Raw genomic sequence first — 24609 nt, 5'->3', positions numbered from 1 at the left:
GGCAAGTCACTTAACTTCTCTGGGCCTCAGTTACATCGTCTGTAAAATGGGGATTATGACTGAGTCCCCGTGGGACAAACTGATCACCTTGTAACCTCCCCAGCGCTTAGAACAGTGCTTTGCACATAGTAAGCGCTTAATAAATGCCATCATTATTATTATTAAAGAGCTGTTGTCCACCATGTTTTCATCTTATAACAGCTTGTTGGGTATCCTTTTTTGTCCAGTCTCCTTAATGATGATGATGATGGTATTTGTTAAGCACTTACTATGTGCCAAGCACTGTTCTAAGCGAGTGTCCTGGAACCATCCCCCTTATATACAGCTTCACAGCAGCACTTTTTTATGGTATTTGTTGAGCCCTTATTATGTACCAGGCACTGTACTAAGCGCTAGGGTAGATACTTCCATACTTCATGCCGCTGCCCGGATCATCTTTGTGCAGAAACGCTCTGGGCCTGTCACTCCCCTCCTCAAAAATCTCCAGTGGCTGCCAATCATCCTACGCATCAGGCAAAAACTCCTCCCTCTCGGCTTCCAGGCTGTCCATCCCCTCGCCCCCTCCTACCTCACCTCCCTTCTCTCCTTCTCCAGCCCAGCCCGCACCCTCCGCTCCTCCGCCGCTAATCTCCTCACTGTGCCTCGTTCTCGCCTGTCCCACCGTCGACCCCCAGTCCACGTCATCCCCCTGGCCTGGAATGCCCTCCCTCCGCACATAATAATAATAATAATAATAATGATGATGGCATTTGCTGAGTGCTTACTATGTGCAAAGCCCTGTTCTAAGCCCTGGGGGATTACAAGGTGATCAGGTTGTCCCACGCGGGGCTCACAGTCTTAATCCCCATTTTCCAGATGAGGTAACTAAGGCTCAGAGAAGTGAAGTGACTTGCCCAAGGTCACACAGCAGGCATGTGGCGGAGCCGGAATTCGAACCCATGACCTCTGACCATTCATTCATTCAATCATATTTATTGAGCGCTTACTGTGTGCAGAGCACTGCAGTAAGCACTTGGGATGTACAAGTTGGGGACATCCACCAAGCTAGCTCTCTTCCTCCCTTCAAAGCCCTACTGAGAGCTCACCTCCTCCAGGAGGCCTTCCCAGACTCAGCCCCCTCCTTCCTCTCCCCATCCTCTCCCTCCCCATCCCCCCACCTTATCTCCTTCCCTTCCCCACAGTACCTGTATATATGTATATATGTTTGTACCTATTTATTACTCTATTTATTTATTTCATTTGTACATAGTTATTCTATTTATTTTATTTTGTTAATATGTTTTGTTTTGTTCTCTGTCTCCCCCTTCTAGACTGTGAGCCCGCTGTCGGGTAGGGACCGTCTCTATATGTTGCCAACTTGTACTTCCCAAGTGCTTAGTACAGTGCTCTGCACACAGTAAGCGCTCAATAAATACAATTGAATGAGTACAAGTTCATCAGGGTGGACACAAGTCCCTGTCCCACATGGGGCTTGCAGTCTTAATCCCCATTTTACAGATGAGGGAACTGAGGCACAGAGAAGTGAAGCGACTTGCCCAAGATCACACAGCAGATGAATGGCAGAGCTGGGAATAGAACTGAGGTCCTTCTGATTCCCAGGCCTGTGCTCTATCCACTACTACTACTACTAATAATAATGGCATTTATTAAGCGCTTACTATGTGCAAAGCACTGTTCTAAGCGCTGGGGAGGTTACAAGATGATCAGGTTGTACCACGGGGGGCTCACTAGGCCACACTGCTTCTTCCCTTAAAAGTAGGGAAAGCATCACCTTCATTAGACCCAGAGGGAATCTTCAGGAGTTGGCAAAGATCAACTTGATGATTTCCTGAGCACCCAATTGACCATTAAGGCTATCGTTTGGCAAAGCTTCATTTGTCCATTGACCTCACATGGTGGATGAAGTCACTCCTGCAGTGAGAGCTATGACAAATGACCCACTCCCCCACTTCATTCATTCAATCGTATTTATTGAGCGCTTACTGTGTGCAGAGCACTGTACTCAGCGCTTGGGAAGTACAAGTTGGCAACATATAGAGACGGTCCCTACCCAACAGTGGGCTCACGGTCTAGAAGGGGGAGACAGACAACAAAAAAAAAACATATTAACAAAATAAAATAAATAGAATAAATATGTACAAATAAAATAAATAAATAAATAGAGTAATAAATACGTACAAACATATATACATATATACAGGTGCTGTGGGGAAGGGAAGGAGGTAAGGCGGGGATGGAGATGGGGAGGAGGGGGAGAGGAAGGAGGGGGCTCAGTCTGGGAAGGCCTCCTGGAGGAGGTGAGCTCTCAGTAGGGCCTTGAAGGGAGGAAGAGAGCTAGCTTGGCGGATGTGCGGAGGGAGGGCATTCCAGGCCAGGGGGAGGACGTGGGCCGGGGGTCGATGGCGGCACAGGCGAGAACGAGGCCTAACGGTGAGGAGATTAGCGGCGGAGGAGCGGAGGGTGTGGGCTGGGCTGGAGAAGGAGAGAGGGGAGGTGAGGTAGGAGGGGGCGAGGGGATGGACAGCCTTGAAGCCCAGGGTGAGGAGTTTCTGCCTGATGCGCAGATTGATTGGTAGCCACTGGAGATTTTTGAGGAGGGGAGTAATATGCCCAGAGCGTTTCTGGACAAAGGCGATCCGGGCAGTGACGTGAAGTATGGATTGAAGTGGGGAGAGACAGGACGATGGGAGATCAGAGTAATCCAGACGGGATAGGATGAGAGCTTGAACGAGCAGGGTAGCGGTTTGGATGGAGAGGAAAGGGCAGATGTTGGCAATGTTGCGGAGCTGAGACTGGCAGGTTTTGGTGACGGCTTGGATGTGAGGGGTGAACGAGAAAGCGGAGTCTAGGGTGACACCAAGGTTGCGGGCTTGTGAGATGGGAAGGATGGTAGTGCCATCAACAGTGATGGGAAAGTCAGGGATAGGGCAGGGTTTGGGAGGGAAGACAAGGAGGTCAGTCTTGGACATGTTGAGTTTTAGGTGGCGGGCAGACATCCAGATGGAGATGTCCTGAAGGCAGGAGGAGATGCGAGCCTGGAGGGAGGGAGAGAGAGCAGGGGCAGAGATGTAGATTTGGGGGTCATCAGCGTAGAGATGATAGTTGAAGCCGTGGGAGCGAATGAGGTCACCAAGGGAGTGAGTGTAGATCTCCAGTGCTTTTCCCCTCACTCAGGACCCCGTGAGTCTCTGAACTGATGGCTCGAGCAGCCTGGCCTTCTCTGTTGTGAAGTATTTTCCCAAGAGTCAAGGGGGTGTAGAGCAATGTCACTCCTGGCAACCTTCACACTGTCCTTATCCTTCTCTTGCATTCTCTCATTGGTGTTCATTCATTCAGTCATATTTATTGAGCGCTTACTGTGTGCAGGGCACTGTACTAAGCGCTTGGGAAGTACAAGTCGGCAACTTATAGAGACGGTCCCAACCCAACAACGGGCTCACAGTCTGGAAGGGGGAGACAGACAACGAAACAAACCATGCAGACAGGTGTCAAAATCGTCAGAACAAATAGAATTAAAGCTATATAAGGCATTGGCCGCCAGCAGCCTGTTCTCTGTTAACTACTGGGAAAGGTCGGCTGCCCTGAAGAAAACTGATCGAGTCAACACTCAGATCTGACAGATCACCTCTCGCCCCACTTTCAAAACCTTAAGAGAAGCAGCGTGGCTCAGTGGAAAGAGCCCGGGCTTTGGAGTCAGAGCTCAGGGGTTCAAATCTCAGCTCCGCCAATTGTCAGCTGTGTGACTTTGGGCAAATCACTTAACTTCTCAGTGCCTCAGTTACCTCATCTGTAAAATGGGGATTAAGACTGTGAGCTTCCCTTGGGACAACCTGATCACCTTGTAACATCCCCAGTGCTTAGAACAGTGCTTTGCACATAGTAAGCGCTTAATAAATGCCATTATTGTTATTATTATTATTATTATTACTAAAATCACACCTCTTCTGAGAGTCCTTCCCTGTCTAAGTTCTCGTTTCTTGTCAGATTCTTTCTCCGTCACCAGTGGAGCTAAGTAGGGCTCCAGTCCATTCTTCACTCTACTGCCCGATTTATTTTTCTACAAAAACGTTCACTCTCCAGGGACTTCTTTCTCACTGCTTTCAAACATGTCCGTGTCTCCTCTAGCTTAAAACACCCTCCCATGACCCACAGCTCCCTCCAGTTATTGCTCCGTCTCCCCCCTATCATTCCTCTGCAAACTCCTGCAGCGAGTCATCTACACCCGCTATCTCAAATTTATTCATTCACTCATTCATTCATTCAGTCGTATTTATTGAGTGCTTACTGTGTGCAGAGCACTGTACTAAGCGCTTGGAAAGTACAGTTCGGCAAGAGATAGAGACAATCCCTACCCAACAACGGGCTCACAGACTAGAAGGGGGAGACAGAGTGCAGTATGGACTGGAGTGGAGAGAGATGGGAGGCAGGGAGGTCAGCAAAGAGGCTGATACAGTAATCATGCCAGGATAAGATAAACAAAACAAAACAAGTAGAAAGGCATTAATAGCAATCAAATTCCTCTCCTCCAGTTCTCTTCTTGACCCCCTCCAATCTGGCTTCCACTCCACTGAAACTGCCCTCTCAGAGGTCAGCGATGATTTCCTTCTTGCCAAATCCAACAGTCTCTACTCCATCCTAATCCTTCTCAACCTCCCAGCTGCCTTTGGCACTGTGGACCATCCCCTTCTCCTGGAAACATTATCCAACCTTGGCTTTACTGACTGTGTCCTCTCCTGATTCTCATCTTATTTCTCTGGCCATCGATTCTCAATCTCCTCTGCGGGCTCCTCCTCTGCCTTCCACCCTGTAACTGTGGGGGTCCCTCAAGGTTCAGTTCTGGGTCCCCTTCTATTCTCCATTTACACCCACTCCCTTAGAGAACTCATTCACTCCCATGGCTTCAACTACCACATCTATGTGGATGATCCCCAAATCTACGTTTAGGTAGGTTTTTTTTATAGCATTTATTAAGCGTTTACTATGTGCAAAGCACTGTTCTAAGCACTGGGGAGGTTACAAGGTGATCAGGTTGTCTCACAGTCTTCATCCCCATTTTCCAGATGAGGTAACTGAGGCCCAGAGAAGTTAAGTGACTTGCCCAAAGTCACACAGCTGACAAACAGAAGCAGCGTGGCTCAGTGGAAGGAGCATGGGCTTTGGAGTCAGAGGTCATGGGTTCAAGTCCCGGCTCCGCCAATTGTCAGCTGTGTGACTTTGGGCAAGTCACTTAACTTCTCTGGGCCTTAGTTACCTCATCTGGAAAATGGGGATTAAGACTGTGAGTCCCACATGGGACAACCTGATTACCTTGTATCCCTGGCAGTGCTTAGAACAGTGCTTGGCACATAATAAGGGCTTAATAAATGCCATCATTATTATTTTCCAGCACTTAGAACAGTGCTTTGCACATAGTAAGTGCCTAACAAATGCCATCATTATTATTATCTACCTCTCCAGCCTTAATCTCTCTCCCTCTCTGCACTCTTGCATTTCCTCTTGCCTTCGAGACATCTCTACTTGGATGTCCTTCTGTCATATCAAGATTAACATGATCAGAACAGAACTCCTTATCTTCCCACCCAAACATTGTCCTCCCCGTCACTTTCCCATCACTGTAGATGGCACTACCATCCTTCCTATCTCAGAAGCCCATAACCTACATGTTATCTATGACTCCTCTCTGGCATTCAACCCACATATTCAATCCATCACTAAATCCTGTCCGCCCCACCTTCACAGCATAGGTAAAACCCGCCCTTTCCTCTCCGTCCAAACTGCTACCAACTTAATACAATCACTCATCCTACTCCCTCCTATTAAAAATGTGACCCTCATGAGGGTCAGGGATTGTGTTCAACCTGATCAACTTGTATCAGAGAAGCAGCATGGCTCAGTGGAAAGGGCTTTGGAGTCAGAGGTCATGGGTTCAAATCCCGGCTCCGCCAATTGTCAACTGTGTGACTTAGTACTGAGTACAGAGCACTGTACTAAGTGCTTGGAAAGTACAGTTCAGCAATAAAAGTAGTAAGCACTTAAATTCCATCATTATTAAATACTGCAATTATTATTAGTATTATCAAGTACCACGATTATAATCACCTAAATTTTTTTGTAAGACATAGCTATAGACTTACAGATTGGGTATTCAGAATCACTGAAGGTACAATTCGATAAGCATACATTCAGAAGTGCTGAGGTGGGAAGGAAAATACTACATTCATGATAGAGATGGATGGTAAGATTACAAGACTTGGGATATTGGCAGTTAATTAGGGAAGGCTTGTTGGAGGTGGTGAGACTATAAGAGGGCTTCGAACATGGGGAGAGTTATAGTATGTCAGATTTGTGAGGTGGAAGAGAAAGTTCTAGGTTAGGGGAACAGTGGGAGTGGAGGAACAGAGAGTTAGAGTGAGGTAATAATAATAATTATAGTATTTGTTAAGAACTTACTATGTGCCAGGCACTGTACTAAGCATTGAAGTGGACACCTCCTTCGCTCTTATGCTCCAGCTGCTGAATGCTGCTGACAAGAGTGTAAACACCAAGCCAACCTTGTTCACTTTAAATTTATCCTTTCCTGCCTTAATTCTCCCTCTCCTCTGCCACCCATGACCCTCATGCTCATCACCCCCGTCAGCTGTTCCAGATATTTAACTCCCTCCTCAGGCTCCCTGTCCCCCCCTCCTCCATCCTTCACCCCCAACCATCTGGCCTTCTACTTCATTAGTAAAATTAACACCACCAGGTTTAAGCTCCCCAAAGTCACCCCTCCCCATTCTCCATCCCCCCCACCCAACTCTCAACCCTCTCCACTACTGTCCCATCCTTCCCAGCAGTATCTTCAGAGGAGCTCTCCTCCCTCCTCTCAAGTGCCACCCCATCCACCTGTGCTTTGGACCCCATTCCCTCTCATCTTGTGAAACCTTTCTCCACTTCCCTCCTCCCCTTCTTAACTTCCATCTTCAACTGCTCACTCTCCACTGGTTCCTTCCCCTCTGCCTTCAAACATGCCCAAGTCTCCCCCATCCTAAAAAAAAACCCTCTCTTGACCCCGCTGCCTATTCTAGTTATCGCCCTATCTCCCTCCTACCCTTCCTTTCCAAACTCCTAGAACGAGTCGTCTAAACTCGCTGCCTTGAATTCCTCAACTCCAACTCTCTCCTCGACCCCCCTCCAATCTGGCTTCCATCCCCTACACTCCACCAATACTGCCCTCTCAAAGGTCACCTATGACCTCCTTCTTGCCAAATCCAGCGGCTCCTACTCTATCCCAATCCTCCTTGGCCTCTCAGCTGCCTTCAACACTGTGGACCACCTCCTTCTCCTCAACACACTATCCACCCTTGGCTTCACAGACTCCGTCTTCTCCTGGTTCTCTTATCTCTCCTGCCGTTCATTCTCAGTCTCCTTCACGGGCTCCTCCTCCTCCTCCTCCTCCCATCCCCTTACCATAGGGGTTCCTCAAGGGTCAGTTCTTGGTCCCCTTCTGTTCTCTATCTATACTCACTCCCTTGGGGAACTCATTCGCTCCCACGGCTTCAACTGTCATCTCTATGCTGATGACAACCAAATCTACATCTCCACCCCTGCTCTCTCTCTCCCTCCTTCCAGGCTCGTATCTTCTCCTGCCTTCAGGACGTCTCCCTCTGGACGTCTGCCTTCCATCTAAAACTCAACATGTCCAAGACTGAATTCCTTATCTTGCCTCCCAAACCCTGTCATCTCCCTGACTTTCCCATCACTGTGGTTGGCACTACCATCCTTCCCGTCTCACAAGCCCACGACTGTGGTGTCATCCTTGACTCTGCTCTCTCGTTCACCCCACACACCCAATCCTTCACCAAAACCAGCCAGTCTCACCTCCACAACAACACCAAGATCCTCCCTTTCCTCTCCATCCAAACCGCTACCTTGTTGGTTCAATCTCTTACCCTATCCCAACTGGATTACTGCATCAGCCTCCTTTCTGATCTCCCATCCTCCTGTCTCTCCCCACTTTAGTCTATACTTCACTCTGCTGCCTGGATTATCTTTGTACAGAAATGCTCTGGCCATGTCACTCCCCTCCTCAAAAATCTCCAGTGGTTGTCTATCAACCTAAGAGTCAAGCAAAAACTCCTCACTCTCGGCTTCAAGGCTGTCCATCCCCTCGCCCCCTCCTACCTCACCTCCCTTCTCTCCTTCTCCAGCCCAGCCCCCACCCTCTGCTCCTCTCCCGCTGCTGACCTCCTCACTGTACCTCGTTCTCACCTGTCCCACCATTGACCCCCGGCCCACATCCTTCCCCTGGCCTGGAATGCCCTCCCTCCTCACATCCGCCAAACTAGCTCTCTTGCTTCCTTCAAAGCCCTACTGAGAGCTCACCTCCTCCAGAAGGCCTTCCCCAGACTGAGACCCCTTTTACCTCTCCTCCTTCTCCTCCCCTCCCCATCGCCTCCCCTTCCCTCCCTCTGCCCTACCCCCTTCCCCTCCCCACAGCACTTGTATATGTTTGTACATATTTATTACTCTATTTGATTTGTAATAATAATAATTTTGGTATTTGTTAAGCGCTTACTGTGTGCCAAGCACCGTGCTAAGCACTCGGGGAGATACAAGGCAATCAGGTTGTCCCACATTTTCCAGATGAGGTAACTGAGGCACAGAGAAGTTATGTGACTTGCCCAAAGTCACACAGCTGAAATGTGGCGGAGCTGGGATTAGAACCCATGACCTCTGACTCTCAAGCCCATGCTCTTTCCACGGAGCCACGCTGCTTTACTACTCTATTTTATTAATGATATGTATATAGCTATAGTTCCATTTATTTTGATGGTATTGACACTTGTCTACTTGTTTTGTTTTGTTGTCTGTCTCCCCCTTCTAGACTGTAAGCCCATTCTTGGGTAGGGACCTTCTCTATAAGTTGCTGATTTGTACTTCCCAAGCGCCTAGTACAGTGCTGTGCACACAGTAAGCACTCAATAAATACGATTGAATGAATGAATAAATACTAGCAAATGAGGTTGGACTCAATCCCTGTCCCACATAGGGCTCACAGTATCAATCCCCTTTTTACAGATGAGGTAACTTGGGCCCAGAGAATTGAAGTGATTTTCCCAAGGTCACACAGCAGACGCATACTGTATCCACTATGCCATGCTGCTTCAATCTATCGAATTTATTGAGCACTTACTATGTGCAAATCATTGTACTAAGCTCTTGCTTCATTTAAGTTTGCTTGAGAGGAAAGAAGAGAATAACTGGGCAGTAACTGGTGTAGAGGAAAGGTATATAAGCTGGGAAGAAGCACTGAACAACTGTTATATTGTACTCTCCCCAGCGCTTAGCACAGTGCTGTGCACACAGTAAGCACTCAATAAATATCATTGATTGATTGATTTGTTAAGAGATGTGCACTGAGCAATGCTTTGGGAAGATAATAATAATGATGATGGCATTTGTTAAGCGCTTACTATGTGCAAAGCACTGTTCTAAGCACTGGGGAGGATACAAGATGATTAAGTTGTCCCACGTGGTGCTCAGAGTCTTCATCCCCATTTTATAGATGAGGGAACTGAGGCACAGGGAAGTTAAGTGGCCTGCCCAAAGTCACGCAGCTGACAAGTGGTGGAGCCGGGACTGGAACCCATGACCTCTGACTCCCAAGCCCGGGCTCTTTCCACTGAGCCACGCTGCTTCTCTCAGTTTCTGCTGCAGCAGTACAGAGTATAGATTGGATCGAGGAGAAGGCTGAGGGCAGGGAGACCAGCAAAGAGTCTGATGGGATATTCATTCAGTCACATTTATTGAGCACTTACTGCTTGCCGAGCACTGCCCTGACCGTTTGGAAAGTATAATTCAGCAACAAATAGAGACAATCCCTCCCCAACAACAGGCTCACAGTCTTGAAGGGGGGCAGACATCAAAACAAGTAAACAGGCATCGGTAGCATTCTTATAAATGCATTATTAATAAAAATAAATCTAATTATAATTATAAATATGTACATATATACACAACTGCTGCGGGGCAGGGAGCTGGGTGGAGCAAAGCGAGTGAGCTGGGGCATTGGGGAGGGGAGAATAATAATGGTATTTGTTAAGGAGAGCGGGCGGGATTGGAGGGGCTTAGTACAGTGCTCTGCACATAGTAAGCGCTCAATAAATACGATTGATGATGATGAGGGGCTTTGGTGGGAGTCATCTGCGTTGGAGTGGTAGGTGAAACAGATGACTCCCCCTCAAAACCCTTCCTGAGAAGGTGAAGGGCGACCACAGCCTTGGGGAACCGTCTGCTCTGAGGGGGTGAGTGGCCAAAGAATAGCCAGTGAACCAGGCTGAGAAGCAGTGGTCAGAGACATAGGAGATTAGAATGGTTTTGGCAAAACCCAAATTGGAGAGTTTTTTAATAATAATAATAATTATAATGATGATGGCATTTGTTAAGCGCTTACTATGTGCAAAGCACTCTTCTAAGTGCTGAGGGGTCCTCGCTGTCCAAAGCATCTGAGAAGTCAAAGGAGGATTAGGATAGAGTAGAGCCCAGAGTGCCTTGGTTTCCTCATCTGTAAAATGGGGATAAGATTCCTAGTCTTCCACCCTTTGAGCCTGTGAACCTCATGTGCAACAGGGACCGTGTCCAATGTGATTGTTGCTGAATTGTACTTCCCAAGGGCTTAGTACAGTGCTCTGCATACAGTCAGCACTCAATAAATTCATTCATTCATTCAATCGTATTTATTGAGCGCCTACTGTGTGCAGAGCACTGTACTAAGCGCTCTGGGAAGTACAAGTCGGCAACATATAGAGCCGGTCCCTACCCAATAACGGGCCCACAGTCTAGAAGGGGGAGGCAGACAACAAAACAAAACATGTAGACAGGTGTCAAAGTCGTCAGAACAAATAGAATTAAAGCTATATGCACATCATTAACAAAATAAATAGAAAATACTAAATAATTAAATGCTAAATAATTAAATAATTAAATAAAAAAGTAAATAGTAAAAAAATGCAATTGAATGAATGAATGAATTAGCATGTATTTGTCCCAGGCCTTAACACAGTGCTTGGCATGTAGTAAGCACTTAGTAAATAAGTAAGCACTTAGCACTTAAGAAGCAGTGTGGCCTAATGGGAGAACAGGCCTATTCTATTTATTTTATTTTGTTAGTATGTTTGGTTTTGTTCTCCGTCTCCGCCTTTTAGACTGTGAACCCACTGTTGGGTAGGGACTGTCTCTATATGTTGCCAACTTGTACTTCCCAAGCACTTAGTACGGTGCTCTGCACACAGTAAGCGCTCAATAAATACGATTGATTGATTGATTGATTGGAGTCGAAGGACTTGGATTCTAATCTTTGTTCTGTCACTTGCCCGCTGGGTGACCTTGGACAAGTCATTGGACTTCCCTGTGCTTCAGTTGCCTCTTCTGTCAAATGGGGATTAAATACCAGTTCTCTCTCCCCCTTAGATTGTGAGTCCCATGTGGGATAGGTACTGTGTCTGACCTGATTATCTTGTATCAACCTCAGTACTTTAGTGGGGTGCTTGACACATAGTAAGTGTTTAAGAAATACTATCATTAGTATTATTAAACTCCAGGTAGGACACAGCCCTTGTTTGAAAAGGGGCTGATAGTGTAAAAGGGAGCAAGAAGAGCTATTTACCAAAGTGCAACTAAGATCCCCTTGGAAAGAGCAGAAGCCTAAGAGTCATTCATTCAGTCATTCAATTGTATTTTCTGAGCGCTTACTATGTGCAGAGCAAGCGCTTAGTACAGTGCTCTGCACATAGTAAGTGCTCAATAAATATGATTGAATGAATGAATGAATGACTCTTAGGCCTCTGCCCTTTCCAGTAGGCCCTGCTGCTTCTCTAATTTCTGACCATCTTGAAAACAAAATATTTATTTTTGCATGGTATTTTGTAAGCATTCACTACATGTCAAGAACTGTAAAAACTCCACCATTCAGTGATGATCCACGTCCATGAATGAATACATAATTCATTCAAAGTATTAGTAGTGTTAGTACAGACTCCACTCCCATTCCACCCATCCGTGCCGTCCTTCCCCACATGGAGAATTCTGCGGCATCAAGACTTATCCTCTGAAGAGTCACATTGTCTCCCATATGAGTTCTGTGTAGGTACCTGCACATTTATAAATTCAAGATGGATTAGATCTCTTAAAGCCAAACCCTGTTACACCTTAAGTAAATATTCTGTCTCATCTTTTCAGTTCTATCACTGTGGAGTTACTATCTTAATGCCTTCCTTGTTACACTGTATTTGATTTTATATTATTAATAATAATAATAATTTTGGTATTTGTTAAGCGCTTACTATGTGCAAATCACTGTTCTAAGCGCTGGGGAGGATACAAGGTGATCAGGTTGTCCCATGTGGGCTCACAATCATAATCCCCATTTTACAGATGAGGCCCAGAGAAGTGAAGTGACTTGCCCAAAGTCACACAGCTGACAAGTGGGGGAGCCGGGATTTGAACCCATGACCTCTGACTCCAAAGCCCAGGCTCTTTCCACTGAGCCACGCTGCTTCTATATTAAAGAACCATAGTGAATGTAACTGGTGCTCAATTTCCTTATCTAGATTTCTATTATGGTTTAACTCTCTCCTAATGCCCTTCTGGGTGAATAGCTTAAGACTACTTCACGGAGTTTTTTTTTCAACCTTTAGCATGCTATTTTAGGAATTAAAATTATTGTTTTCTTCTTTTGTCAGCTGCCAAAGAAGGGGCTGGTGCCGTTGATGAGGAAGACTTTATTAAAGCATTTGATGACGTCCCCACCGTACAGGTGAATAATATTGTTTAAGTGTATTGAACCATGATGGGAAGATTGTTTTGGAACGGCATTTTCCAACAAACCCTACCCAAAGCGCTTCACGAGGACTTAAGTAATAAAACCATCAGGGTAATAGCAACAGGAGAGGAAAATGAAGAACTTCAGTCATTTGATCCTATTTATTGAGCGCTTACTGTGTGCAAAGCACTGTACTAAGCACTTGGGAGAGTACAATATAACAATAAGCAGACACATTCCCTGCCCACTACGAGCTTGCAGTCTAGGGGAGGAGGCAGGCATTAATATAAATAAATAAATAAAGTAAACAAAATGGCAGGAAAGGTAAAGAGATTTTGTAGGTCAAACTTAGAATCATCATCATCATTAATCGTATTTATTGAGCGCTTACTATGTGCAGAGCACTGTACTAAGCGCTTGAGAAGTACAAATTGGCAACATATAGAGACAGTCCCTACCCAGCAGTGGGCTCACAGTCTAAAAGGGGGAGACAGAGAACAAAACCAAACATACTAACAAAATAAAATAAATAGAATCGATATGTACAAGTAAAATAAATAAATAAATAAATAGAGTAATAAATATGTACAAAAATATATACATATATACAGGTGCTGTGGGGAAGGGAAGGAGGTAAAATGAGGGGGATGGAGAGGGGGACGAGGGGGAGAGGAAGGAAGGGGTTCAGTCTGGGAAGGCCTCCTGGAGGAGGTGAGCTCTCAGTAGGGCCTTGAAGGGAGGAAGAGAGCTAGCTTGGCGGATGGGCAGAGGGAGGGCATTCCAGGCCCGGGGAATGACATGGAGTGGGAAAGCAGTTGAGGAAGACTTGCAGGCAGAGTTAAGTGTTCGAACCGTGCGTGAAGGATAGATGACGGCGAGGCAATTTTCTGAGAATCTAAAAAAATAGATGTGTTCGTTGGCCTCTCCACACCTCTAAAACCTCCAGTGGTTGCCCATTCAGCTCTGCACAAAGGAGAAACTCCTTATCGCTGGCTTTAAGGTACTCGATCAGTTCTCTCTCAAGGCCCTACTGAGAGCTCACCTCCTCCAGGAGGCCTTCCAGACTGAGCCCACTCCTTCCTCGCCCCCTCCTCCCCCTCCCCATCCCCCCCGCCTTACCTCCTACCCTTCCCCACAGCACCTGTATATATGTATATATATTTGTACATATTTATTACTCTATTTATCTTACTTGTACATATCTATTCTATTTATTTTATTCTGTTAGTATGTTTGGTTTTGTTCTCTGTCTCCCCCTTCTAGACTGTGAGCCCACTATTGGGTAGGGACCGTCTCTATATGTTGCCAACTTGTACTTCCCAAGCGCTTAGTACAGTGCTCTGCACACAGTAAGCGCTCAATAAATACGATTGATTGATTGATTCTCTCCTTCCCATCTAACCTTGCCCACTCTAATCCAGCCAGCCCCACTTTGCTCCATTAATACCAGCCTTATCCTGGGGCTTACTCTCATCTCTCGCTATTGCTCCCTCACTCCCTCCTGCCTGGAATTGGAATGCCCTTTGGGCAGGGAACATGCCTACCAGCTCTGTTGTATTTGACTCTCCCAAGTGACGTTAATCTCTCAATCAATAGTATTTATTGAGCACTTACTATGTGCAGAGCACTGTACTAAATAAACGCTTGGGAAAGTACAGTGCAACAGAATCAACAGACACATTTCCTGCCCATATTGTGCTTACAGTCTAGAGGATCAATACCCTTGATTTGATTGGTATCAGACAGATCACTACGGCCCCCCATCTCCAAAACCCTACTAAAATCACCTCATCGTCATCACCATCATCAATCGTATTTATTGAGCGCTTACTGTGTGCAGAGCACTGTACTAAGCACTTGGGAAGTACAAGTTGGCACCTCTCCTCCAAGAAGCCTTCCCCGACTAATATCTCATCTTCCCACCCTGTCCTCCTTCTCTTTTGTGTCACCTATGAAATTGAGTCCATATCTCCTAAACACTTAAGTAATCTCTCCTGTCCCACAGAGTTATGTACATAGTCTCATAATCAATTGCCTCCCTTACCTGTGATTTATTTGAATATTTCCCTCTACTCCCTCCCACCCATCCCCTACATAGATCGTAAGCTTTTCGATTGCAGCAATTGTGTCTATTATACACTCCCTCAAGCGCGTAGCGAATGTTCAGTAAATACCACTGATTGAATGCCTGAATGACCGAATTAAAATCTGGAACATGAGAATGGGAGACTGGACTCTTTTAACGTATTTTTGAGGGTGGATTTGAGGGAGCTGAAAAACTGCAGATCGGGCCTCAGTGACACCCGAGAGTTTCCAATTGGGATCCGAAATGGTTTCTTTAATAATCATGACTGTACTTAGTATTTGCCAAGCACTGTCCTAAGCCCTGAGGTAGTTACAGTACAATCAGGTGAGGTACGGTCTCTGTCCCACTTAGAGCTCAAAGTCTACAGGGGCTTTCTGACCTATTTGTTCTTCTAAGTCTGACTTTTCAATCAGTCGATCAATCCGTGGTATTTATTGGGCCTTTACTCTGGGCAGAGCACTCTGCTAAGCACTTGGGCGAGTACAGTAGAGGTTGTAGATACAATACCTGCCCTCAGAGAGTTTCCAGACTAGCGGGGAAAACAGACATCATTCTCCACTCAAATCCCTGCAGTGTTTTTGTTTCCATGATCAAAATTATCATCATCATTATTGCTAGTAATGATGATGATAATAATAATGGTATTTTATAAGCACTTGGTATGTGCCAGGCACTGTACTAAGCCCTGGGGTAGATACAGGTTATTCAGGTCGGACACAGTCCCTCTCCCCCATGGAGCTCACGGTCTAAGTAGGAAGGAGAACAGGTAACTGAAGCGCAGAGAAGTTAAGTGATTTGCCCAAAGTCACACAGCAAGTAATTGTCAGAGCCAGGATTAGAATCCAGGTCCTCAGACTACTAGGTCTTAGGTCTCCACTAGGCCAACGAAATGAACTAGTTGACCTTGGGAAAAAGTGGAGATACCTGTGTTGGGAGAATTTGCCTAGAATTGGTCTACTTGTGGGATTTTGGAAAAATATGGCCACTTATCTAATACAGCAGTTAAATGTTTATGACTTTATTACTGTGCTCTTTCCAGTATGTACTTACAAGATATTCTCCATGTTGTCAAACAAGCACTTCCGTAACGTTTGATTAGGCTTTGTTTTTCTTTGCAGATTTATTCCAGTAGAGACCTGGAGGAGTCCATAAATAAAATCAGAGAAATATTATCTGACGATAAACATGACTGGGAACAGAGAGTAACCGCTGTAAGCTTTTGACTTAAATTTTATTGCTGTTTCATTATGCTTAGAGAAACCCACTAAACCGCATATCTAGGGATGAGTAGTACACATCTTTTAAAGCAATTGAAAGCCACCATGAACACAAAACTGTAATTTACAATATCCAGGATCTATAGCAAAACGTTTATATTTTGAAAGAGGGAAAATTGACTTTCTGAGACTTGATGATGGTTGAGCATTTATTCTGCAATAAAATCCACTTATTGAAGCGTCAGGCACTGGTGATTGGAGGATAAGAACACTCTGCAGCTGGGATTTTTCCCCACTGCCTTTCCAACACCTTCCTGCCACTTTTCTTCCCTATTTTCTACCCTCTGGAGTAATTCTCCTGCCTGATCCCCAGGGCCTTCCCTCCATTGTCTCCTGTATCAATCAATCAATGTCGTATTTATTGAGTGCTTATTGTGTGCAGAGCACTTTGCTAAGCACTTAGGACAGGACATATAGCGAAGTTTCCTCTCCACAAAGAACTGACATTCTTGCTCTCTCACTATGAGCCTATAAACTTGTCATCTTGGTGGAAAGGGGGCACAGGGAAAGATAGGCCAGAAGTACCTGTCAATAATCTTGCCCGGGAACCAGTCCTGAGACTCAGATCACCCAGGACAGCTAGTAGTCGTGACAGTTTGAATGTGGCAGGGGCCTTCTCAACCCCAAAGTGACACGAGGACTCTCTTAGCTTCTGGAAGTGAGGGATTATTGTCCTTCATTTTTCCCTTTTCCCAATCCTCTCAATCTGATAGAGTTCGAGGTTCTTTTCTCCTCCCCTTCCCCCATGAGTAGTCAGTCTGCTATTGAGAAGGTGCCCAGTAGAGTGATAAGGGAGACAAGTTAGGTCAGCGAAGGAGTGTTTTTCATCTGAACTACTGAAAAACACAATCCCTTGAAATTAACCAAGCCATTTGCTTTTTTTTTTTTTGGTGGTATGTGTTCAGTTAATAATAATATGTTAATATTTGCTTGCTTGCAGCGTTGGGAGTTTATGAGGGAAAATGGAGCCTTGGGCCCTGTTAGTTTGGGAGAAGGGAGCCCTCGTGCGACCCCATTCCCTGGTCCGAGAAGGCTCAGGGGCTCCTTCAGGGTTCTTCAGACGAGAGACCTCGTTTAAACCAGGACAGTGTGTATGGTGGGAGTTTGTGTCACTTGGCTCTGGGCCGAGGCATCCATCCCCTCACAGCTCTGTCTCTCTAAGCTAATTGGACCACATTATGAGGCGAAGTGGCTGAGGGAAGCCACAGTTTGCAGCTAGGGAAGCGAGAGGGCACAAGGGAGAAGGCAGGTCAGCGAGGACAAAGTGGGAAAGTGTGTCGGTCCAGCTCCCCCCCCTCAACCCCCCTGGCTCCACTACCTCCCCGCTAACAAGATGATTTAAATTTTCCAATACTAGAGGATTGCGGATGAAGAAATTCTTACTCTACCCTTGAGGGCCAAGGCCACAAGCTATCGTAATGGAAGTAGAGAGAGCTAGAAATTAGTCAGAGGATGTGACGCTTACCTGAGGGCAAACACATTTTAAAATGGTTTGGAAGGAAAAAGTAGCATAAGTATCAATCAGTCAGTCAGTAGTATTTGTTGAGTGTCGACTGAGTGAGAGCATGTAGCACGAGAAGCAGCGTGGCTCAGTGGAAAGAGCACGGGCTTTGGAGTCAGAGGTCATGGGTTCAAATCCCGGCTCCGCCAACTGTCAGCTGTGTGACCTTGGGTAAGTCACTTCACTTCTCTGTGCCTCAGTTCCCTCGTCTATAAAATGGGGTTTAAGACTGTGAGCCCCCCGTGGGACAACCTGATCACCTTGTAACCTCCCCAGCACTTAGAACAGTGCTTGGCACATAGTAAGCGCTTAATAAATGCCATCATTATTATTAAAAAGTACTTGAGAGACTAAAATAGAAAATGAAGGCAGAACATGCTATAATCTAGAGGATCAAATCTCAGGGCTGCCGTCCTCCTCTCCCAGAGAACTGCCTTTGTAACCTACGCAAATTCCCCGCAGTCTGGAACCCCATCTCCCAATCAATCAATCAATCAATCAATCGCAGCCAATCAATCAATCGTGTTTATTAAGCGCATACTGTGGGCAGAGTATGGGACTAAGTGCTTGGAAGGGTAAAGTGTAACAGATTTTGGTGGACACGTTTCCTGTCCATGGGCTCCCAATCTAGAGGGGAAGGCAGACATTAATATTAATAAATTCCACACGTATATCCTGAGGACTTTCTGTTCTGCTGATGGCACTGCTTTTCTCTGCCAGCCTTTCCCGGTGAGATGTGTTGGTCACAAAGAGGGCAGACTATCACTTCTTTTAGAAAAACAACCCTTGGGTCTGGCTCTTCCTCTTCCCCATCAATACTGTCTGTGTCTGTCTTGTCTTATGCTGCCGAGTCATCTCCGACACATCTCTCCCAGAACGCCGCACATCATCATCATCAATCATCAATCGTATTTATTGATTGATTGATTGTACATCCATCTGCAGCTGTTCTGGTAGTGTATCAGTAGAGTTTTCTTGGTAATAATAATAATAAGGATGGTATTTGTTAAGTGCTTACTATGTGCAAAGCACTGTTCTAAGCGCTGGGGGATACAAGGTGATCAGGTTGTCCCATGTGGGGCTCAGTCTTAATCCCCATTTTACAGATGAGGTAACTGAGGCACAGAGATGTTAAGTGGCTTGCCCAAGGTCACACAGCTGACAAGTTGTGGAGTCAGGATTCAAATCCATGACCTCTGACTCCTTTCCACTGAGCCATGCTGAACAACCATGCTGCTTGGTCAAAATACAGAAGCGGTTTACCGTTGCCGCCTTCAGGGACACATTCATTCATTCATTCAATCGTATTTATTGAGCGCTTACTGTGTGCAGAGCACTGTACTAAGTGCTTGGGAAGTACAAGTCGACAACATCTAGAGACGGTCCCTACCCAACAACGGGCTCACAGTCTAGAAGGGGGAGACAGACAACAAAACAAAACATGGAGACAGGTGTCAAAATTGTCAGAACAAATAATAATAATAATGATGGCATTTATTAAGCACTTACTATGTGCCAAGCACTGTTCTAAGCGCTGGGGAGGTTACAAGGTGATCAGGTTGTCCCATAGGGGGCTCACAGTTTTAATCCCCATTTTATAGATGAGGTAACTGAGGCACAGAGAAGTTAAGTGACTTGCCCAAAGTCACAAAGCTGACAGTTGGCAGAGCTGGGATTTGAACCCATGACCTCTGACTCCAAAGCCCGGGCTCTTTCCACTGAGCCACACTGCTTCTGAATGTATTCATTGTGACCATTTTAGTATTTAATAGAATTATATTAAATTCTATTATTCCCCCTTTTACACTGTGAGCCCACTGTTGGGTAGGGACTGTCTCTATATGTTGCCAACGTGTACTTCCCAAGCGCTTAGTACAGTGCTCTGCACACAGTAAGCGCTCAATAAATACGATTGATGATGATGAATTATAGCTATAATAATAATATTGAGGACATTTGCTAAGCACTTACTATGTGCAAAGCACTGTTCTAAGCACTGGGGAGGATACAAGGAGATCAGGTTGTCCCGCGTGGGGCTCACAGTCTTAATCCCCATTTTACAGATGAGGTAACTGAGGCACAGAGAAGTTAAGTGACTTTCCCAAAGTCACACAGCTGACAATTGGTGGAGCCTGGATTTGAACCCATGACCTCTGACTCCCAAGCCTGTGCTCTTTCCACTGAGCCACGCTGACACATCTCTCCCAGAACACCCCACATCCCTCTGCGATCACTCTGGCAGTGTATCCATAGAGATTTCCTGGTCAAAATCCGGAAGTGGTTTACCAATTCCACCTTCCGCGCAGTCAACTTGGGTCTCAATCAGTCAGTCAATCGTATTTATTGAGCGCTTACTGTGTGCAGAGCACTGTACTAAGCGCTTGGGAAGTACAAGTTGGCAACATATAGAGACAGTCCCTACCCAACAGTGGGCCCACAGTCTAGAGTCTCCACCCTCTACTCTCTCCCCTGCCGCTGCTGCCCAGCGCAGGGGAGTTTTGATTTATAGCCACCATCATCATCATCAATCGTATTTATTGAGCGCTTACTATGTGCAGAGCACTGTACTAAGCGCTTGGGAAGTACAAATTGGCAACATATAGCCGATGGCCTTCCACTCGCTAGCCCCTGGGCAAGCTAGGAAGGGAATGGATAGGCCTCTGCTTGACTCTCCCATCCATAGCCGAGACTGGTCGAGGACTGGGAATTCTCCGGGTGTGACCTTGAGAGGAGTCTGTGTCGGTAGACAGCCCAAGAGGAGAAAGACTTTGAGACTTTTAGACTGTGAGCCCTCTCTTTTAGACTGTGAGCCCACTGTTGGGTAGGGACTGTCTCTATATGTTGCCAACTTGTACTTCCCAAGCGCTTAGTACAGTGCTCTGCACACAGTAAGCGCTCAATAAATACGATTGATGATGATGATGAGAAAGATGGACAGCCCCAAAGGAGGAAGATGGACACACCCAAATCTTGTCCTCTTGGGTCTTTCCCATTACTGTCTCCTAAGGCTATAACCTGGGGATTATCTTCAAATCATCTCTTTTATTCAACTCACATATTCAATCTGTCACCAAATCCATGGGTTCTACCTTCCCTTGTGTATTGTACAAAAATTCAATACAAAATACAAAAAGCCCTTATCCTGTCAATCAATCAGTCAATCAATCAATCATATTTATTGAGCACTTACTGTGTGCAGAACACTGTACTAAGCGCTTGGGAAATGCAAGTTGGCAACATATACAGACAGTCCCTACCCAACAGCGGGCTCACAGTCTAGAAGCATGACCTCCCTGCCTCCTATCTCTGCCCATTCCAGTCCAGACTTCACTCTTCTGCCCGGATCATTTTTCTAAATATGCATTCAGTCCACATCCCGGCTCTGCCAACTGTCAGCTGTGTGACTTTGGGCCAGTCACTTAACTTCTCTGTGCCTCAGTTACCTCATCTGTAAAATGGGGATTAAGACTGTGAGCCCCTGTGGGACAACCTGATCACCTTGTAACCACTCCAGCACTTAGAACAGTGCTTTGCATATAGTAAGTGCTTAATAAATGCCATTATTATTATTATTATTTACCCATTCCTTATTTCTCCTACTATCCCTCCCCTCTTCATTTCCTGTGCACTTTAAGCTCCTTCTACATTGTAAGCTCATTGTGGGCAGGGAATGTGTCTGCTTATTGTATTGTGCTCTCCCAAGTGCTTAGTACAGTGCTCTGCACACAGTAAGCACTCAATAAATATGATTGAATGAATGAATCTGTACCTTTTAAGCACTTGATAGTCACCCCATCCTCATCCCTACAGCACTTATGTATGTAGCCATCATTTATTTTACTGTCTGTCTCCTCCTCTGGACTGTCCTTCTGGGTAGGAATCATGCTTACCAACTCCATTGTATTGTACTCTCCCAAGTGCTTAGTATAGTTCTTTGCATTCAGCGAGTGCTCAATAATCCCATTGATTGAGGAAGACAGACCATGGATATGCGCATGAGTTAGTGCTTAAATAGTAGATCTCATTGACAATTTAAAATCAGATTTTTTTTTCAACGAGTTTATTGATGCTCTGTAGTTGGATTACACTTCAACTTCCTTTGGAAAAAGGAAATGGAGAACACTTTTTTTTTAATGTAAAAGGGGATACTGATCATTTTGCAAGACTCAAAAATACTAGAATTTCACTATCACCACCTAGACCCCAGTGATGATGAAGATAAATGCTAATCCCCAGCGGAGGGTACAATAAATTAATAGATTTCATGTTTCCCCCAAAACTAATGACTACACTGAGTGATTTCCTGGCGGTAGATTTTTTTCCATCACAATTAACTAATTCTAGCCACATTCCCTGTCAGAAGTGTAAATGAACTCATGTGCTGACCAGCTCAAACAATTTAAGTGATGGATGAATCCTCGGAGTAGTGACTTTCACAGAAAATTTTCTCCTGCCTAACACAGACCTGTGAAATTTCCCCTATTGTCAGCTGTTAGTGTATATCAATCAATCAATCAGTCAATCGTATTTATTGAGCGCTTACTGTGTGCAGAGCACTGTACTAAGCGCTTGGCAAGAAAAGTTGGCAACATATAGAGACGGTCCCTACCCAACAGTGGGCTCACAGTTTAGAAGATTGATTTTGTGTCATGTGTCTTTAAATCTCTTTTATCCCAACAGCTGAAAAAAATTCGATCCTTGCTTTTGGCTGGAGCTGCTGAGTATGATAACTTCTTTCAACATTTACGTCTGTTGGACGGAGCTTTCAAGCTATCTGCTAAAGATTTGCGGTCTCAGGTAGTGCGGGAGGCCTGTATCACATTGGGGTAAGGATCGCACAGTTCCAAATTCTCTAATATGTCATAACACATTATGTTGTCGTAACATCATTAAATGTTACACTGAGGGTGGTGGTCTCTAGCTCCCTCCTTCCTTCCCTCCTTCCCTCCTTCCCGCCTTCCCTCCCTCCCTTCTCTTCCTCATTCATTCATTCAATCATATTTATTGAGTGAGTCTCTGCTCTCTCCCCCCCCGGCGGGTATTTAACGGGCGCTTACTCGGACCGGGCACTCAGGAGAGTCCGGCACAACCGAGTTGGTAGGCGAGCGCCCTGCCCACAACGAACCGACGGTGGTGGGTGTCCCCAGAGACCTCTCCATCACTCGTACTTATTGAGCGCTTACTGTGTCCAGCGGGCTCAGCCCCATCTTACCTCCTTCCCTTCCCCACAGCACCTGTATATATGTATATATGTTTGTATATATGTTTGTATATATGTTTGTACATATTTTTTACACAGTCTTTTGGACTGTGAGCCCACTGTTGGGTAGGGACTGTCTCTATGTGTTGCCAATTTGTACTTCCCAAGCGCTTAGTATAGTGCTCTGCACATAGTAAGCGCTCAATAAATACGATTGATTGATTGAGTGCTTACTGTGTGCAGAGCACTGTACTAAGCGCTTGAGAAGTACAAGGTGGTGACATGCCCGCCCTCCCTCCCTCCCTCCTTCCCTTCCCTTCTTTCCTTCCTTCCTTCCTTCCTTCCTTCCTTCCTTCCTTCCTCCCTCCCTCCCTCCCTTCCTCCCTTCCTTCATTCCTTCCCTCCCTTCTCTTCCTCATTCATTCATTCAATCATATTTATTGAGTGCTTACTGTGTGCAGAGCACTGTACTAAGCGCTTGAGAAGTACAAGGTGGTGACATGCCCGCCCTCCCTCCCTCCTTCCCTTCCCTTCTTTCCTTCCTTCCTTCCTTCCTTCCTTCCTTCCTTCCTTCCTTCCTCCCTCCCTCCCTCCCTCCCTCCCTTCCTTCCTTCCTTCCTTCCTTCCTCCCTTCCTTCCTTCCTTCCTTCCATCCTTCCTTCCTTCCTCCCTAACTCCCTTCCTCCCTTCCTAACTCCCTTCCTCCCTTCCTCCCTTCCTCCCTTCCTTCCTTCCTCCCTCCCTCCCTCCCTCCCAGCCCCAAATCACTTATTTACATGTCTGTAATTTCATTTATCCTATTTCATTTATCCCTTTGCTCTTCCCTCCGCCCAGCCCCAAAGCACATAGATACATATCTGTAATTTTATTCATTTGATGATGATGGCATTTGTTAAGTGCTTCCTATGTGCAAAGCACTGTTCTAAGCGCTGGGGAGGATACAGAGTGATCAGGTCATCCCACGTGGGGCTCACAGTCTTCATCCCCATTTTACAGATGAGGTTACTGAGGCACAGAGAAGTGAAGCGACTTGCCCAAAGTCACACAGCTGACAATTAGCAGAGTCGGGATTTGAACCCATGACCTCTGACTCCCAAGCCCGTGCTCTTTTCATTGAGCCACGCTGCATGTCTCTCTCCCTGACTTTAGACTGTGAGCCTGTTGAGGGCAGGGAATGTTACTGTTTATTGTAGTATTGTACTTTCCCAAGCATTTAGTACAGTGCTCTGCACACAGTAAACGCTCAATAAATATAATTGAATGAATAAACTTGGTTCCCTTTGTTGGCTCTGCTGATACAGTAGCCATTGGGCAAACAGAGAGTCCAGAACAGATTAATATGTTTAAAAATTGTGCCTATGAAATATTATTATTATTATCATCATTATTATTATATTAATCATTTTTGTTTTTTTCCCTGGTGGATGTCCAAGGGGAAATTTATGAACTGTAAAACATTTTTTTTTCTGTTTGACCCTTCGATGAAACTTAATGATCCAGTTGTAATTTTTTTAGGCATCTGTCATCAGTTCTGGGAAACAAGTTTGACCATGGAGCTGAAGCCATCATGCCAACCATCTTTAATTTAATTCCGAACAGTGCCAAAATCATGGCCACTTCTGGTGTCGTAGCTGTGCGGTTAATCATCCGAGTAAGTATGTTTTCAGAAAATGATCAGTAGCGTTTTTCAGGGGGCCGCGTGATCAGATCTGAACTGCTCATCGTCTTTATTGTCCTACAGGA

General features: G+C 45.6%; 1 protein-coding gene across 22 annotated transcripts in view; it reads left to right on the top strand.

Annotated features, from left to right (window-relative positions):
- The window catches only part of CLASP1 (cytoplasmic linker associated protein 1), a 442952-nt gene that overhangs the window by 214985 nt on the left and 203358 nt on the right, over positions 1 to 24609 (top strand). For all 22 annotated transcript variants that reach the window (XM_038747595.1, XM_038747592.1, XM_038747590.1 and 19 more), the window contains 4 exons: positions 12723 to 12796; positions 16007 to 16099; positions 22347 to 22492; positions 24382 to 24517. In XM_038747595.1, coding sequence (XP_038603523.1) covers positions 12723 to 12796; positions 16007 to 16099; positions 22347 to 22492; positions 24382 to 24517 — 449 coding nt within the window. The remainder of the gene's footprint in view (positions 1 to 12722; positions 12797 to 16006; positions 16100 to 22346; positions 22493 to 24381; positions 24518 to 24609) is intronic.

Source organism: Tachyglossus aculeatus, chromosome 1 (genome assembly GCF_015852505.1).
Source record: "Tachyglossus aculeatus isolate mTacAcu1 chromosome 1, mTacAcu1.pri, whole genome shotgun sequence".
Classification (NCBI taxonomy): domain Eukaryota; kingdom Metazoa; phylum Chordata; class Mammalia; order Monotremata; family Tachyglossidae; genus Tachyglossus; species Tachyglossus aculeatus.
This window is presented reverse-complemented; position numbering and strand designations above follow the sequence as displayed.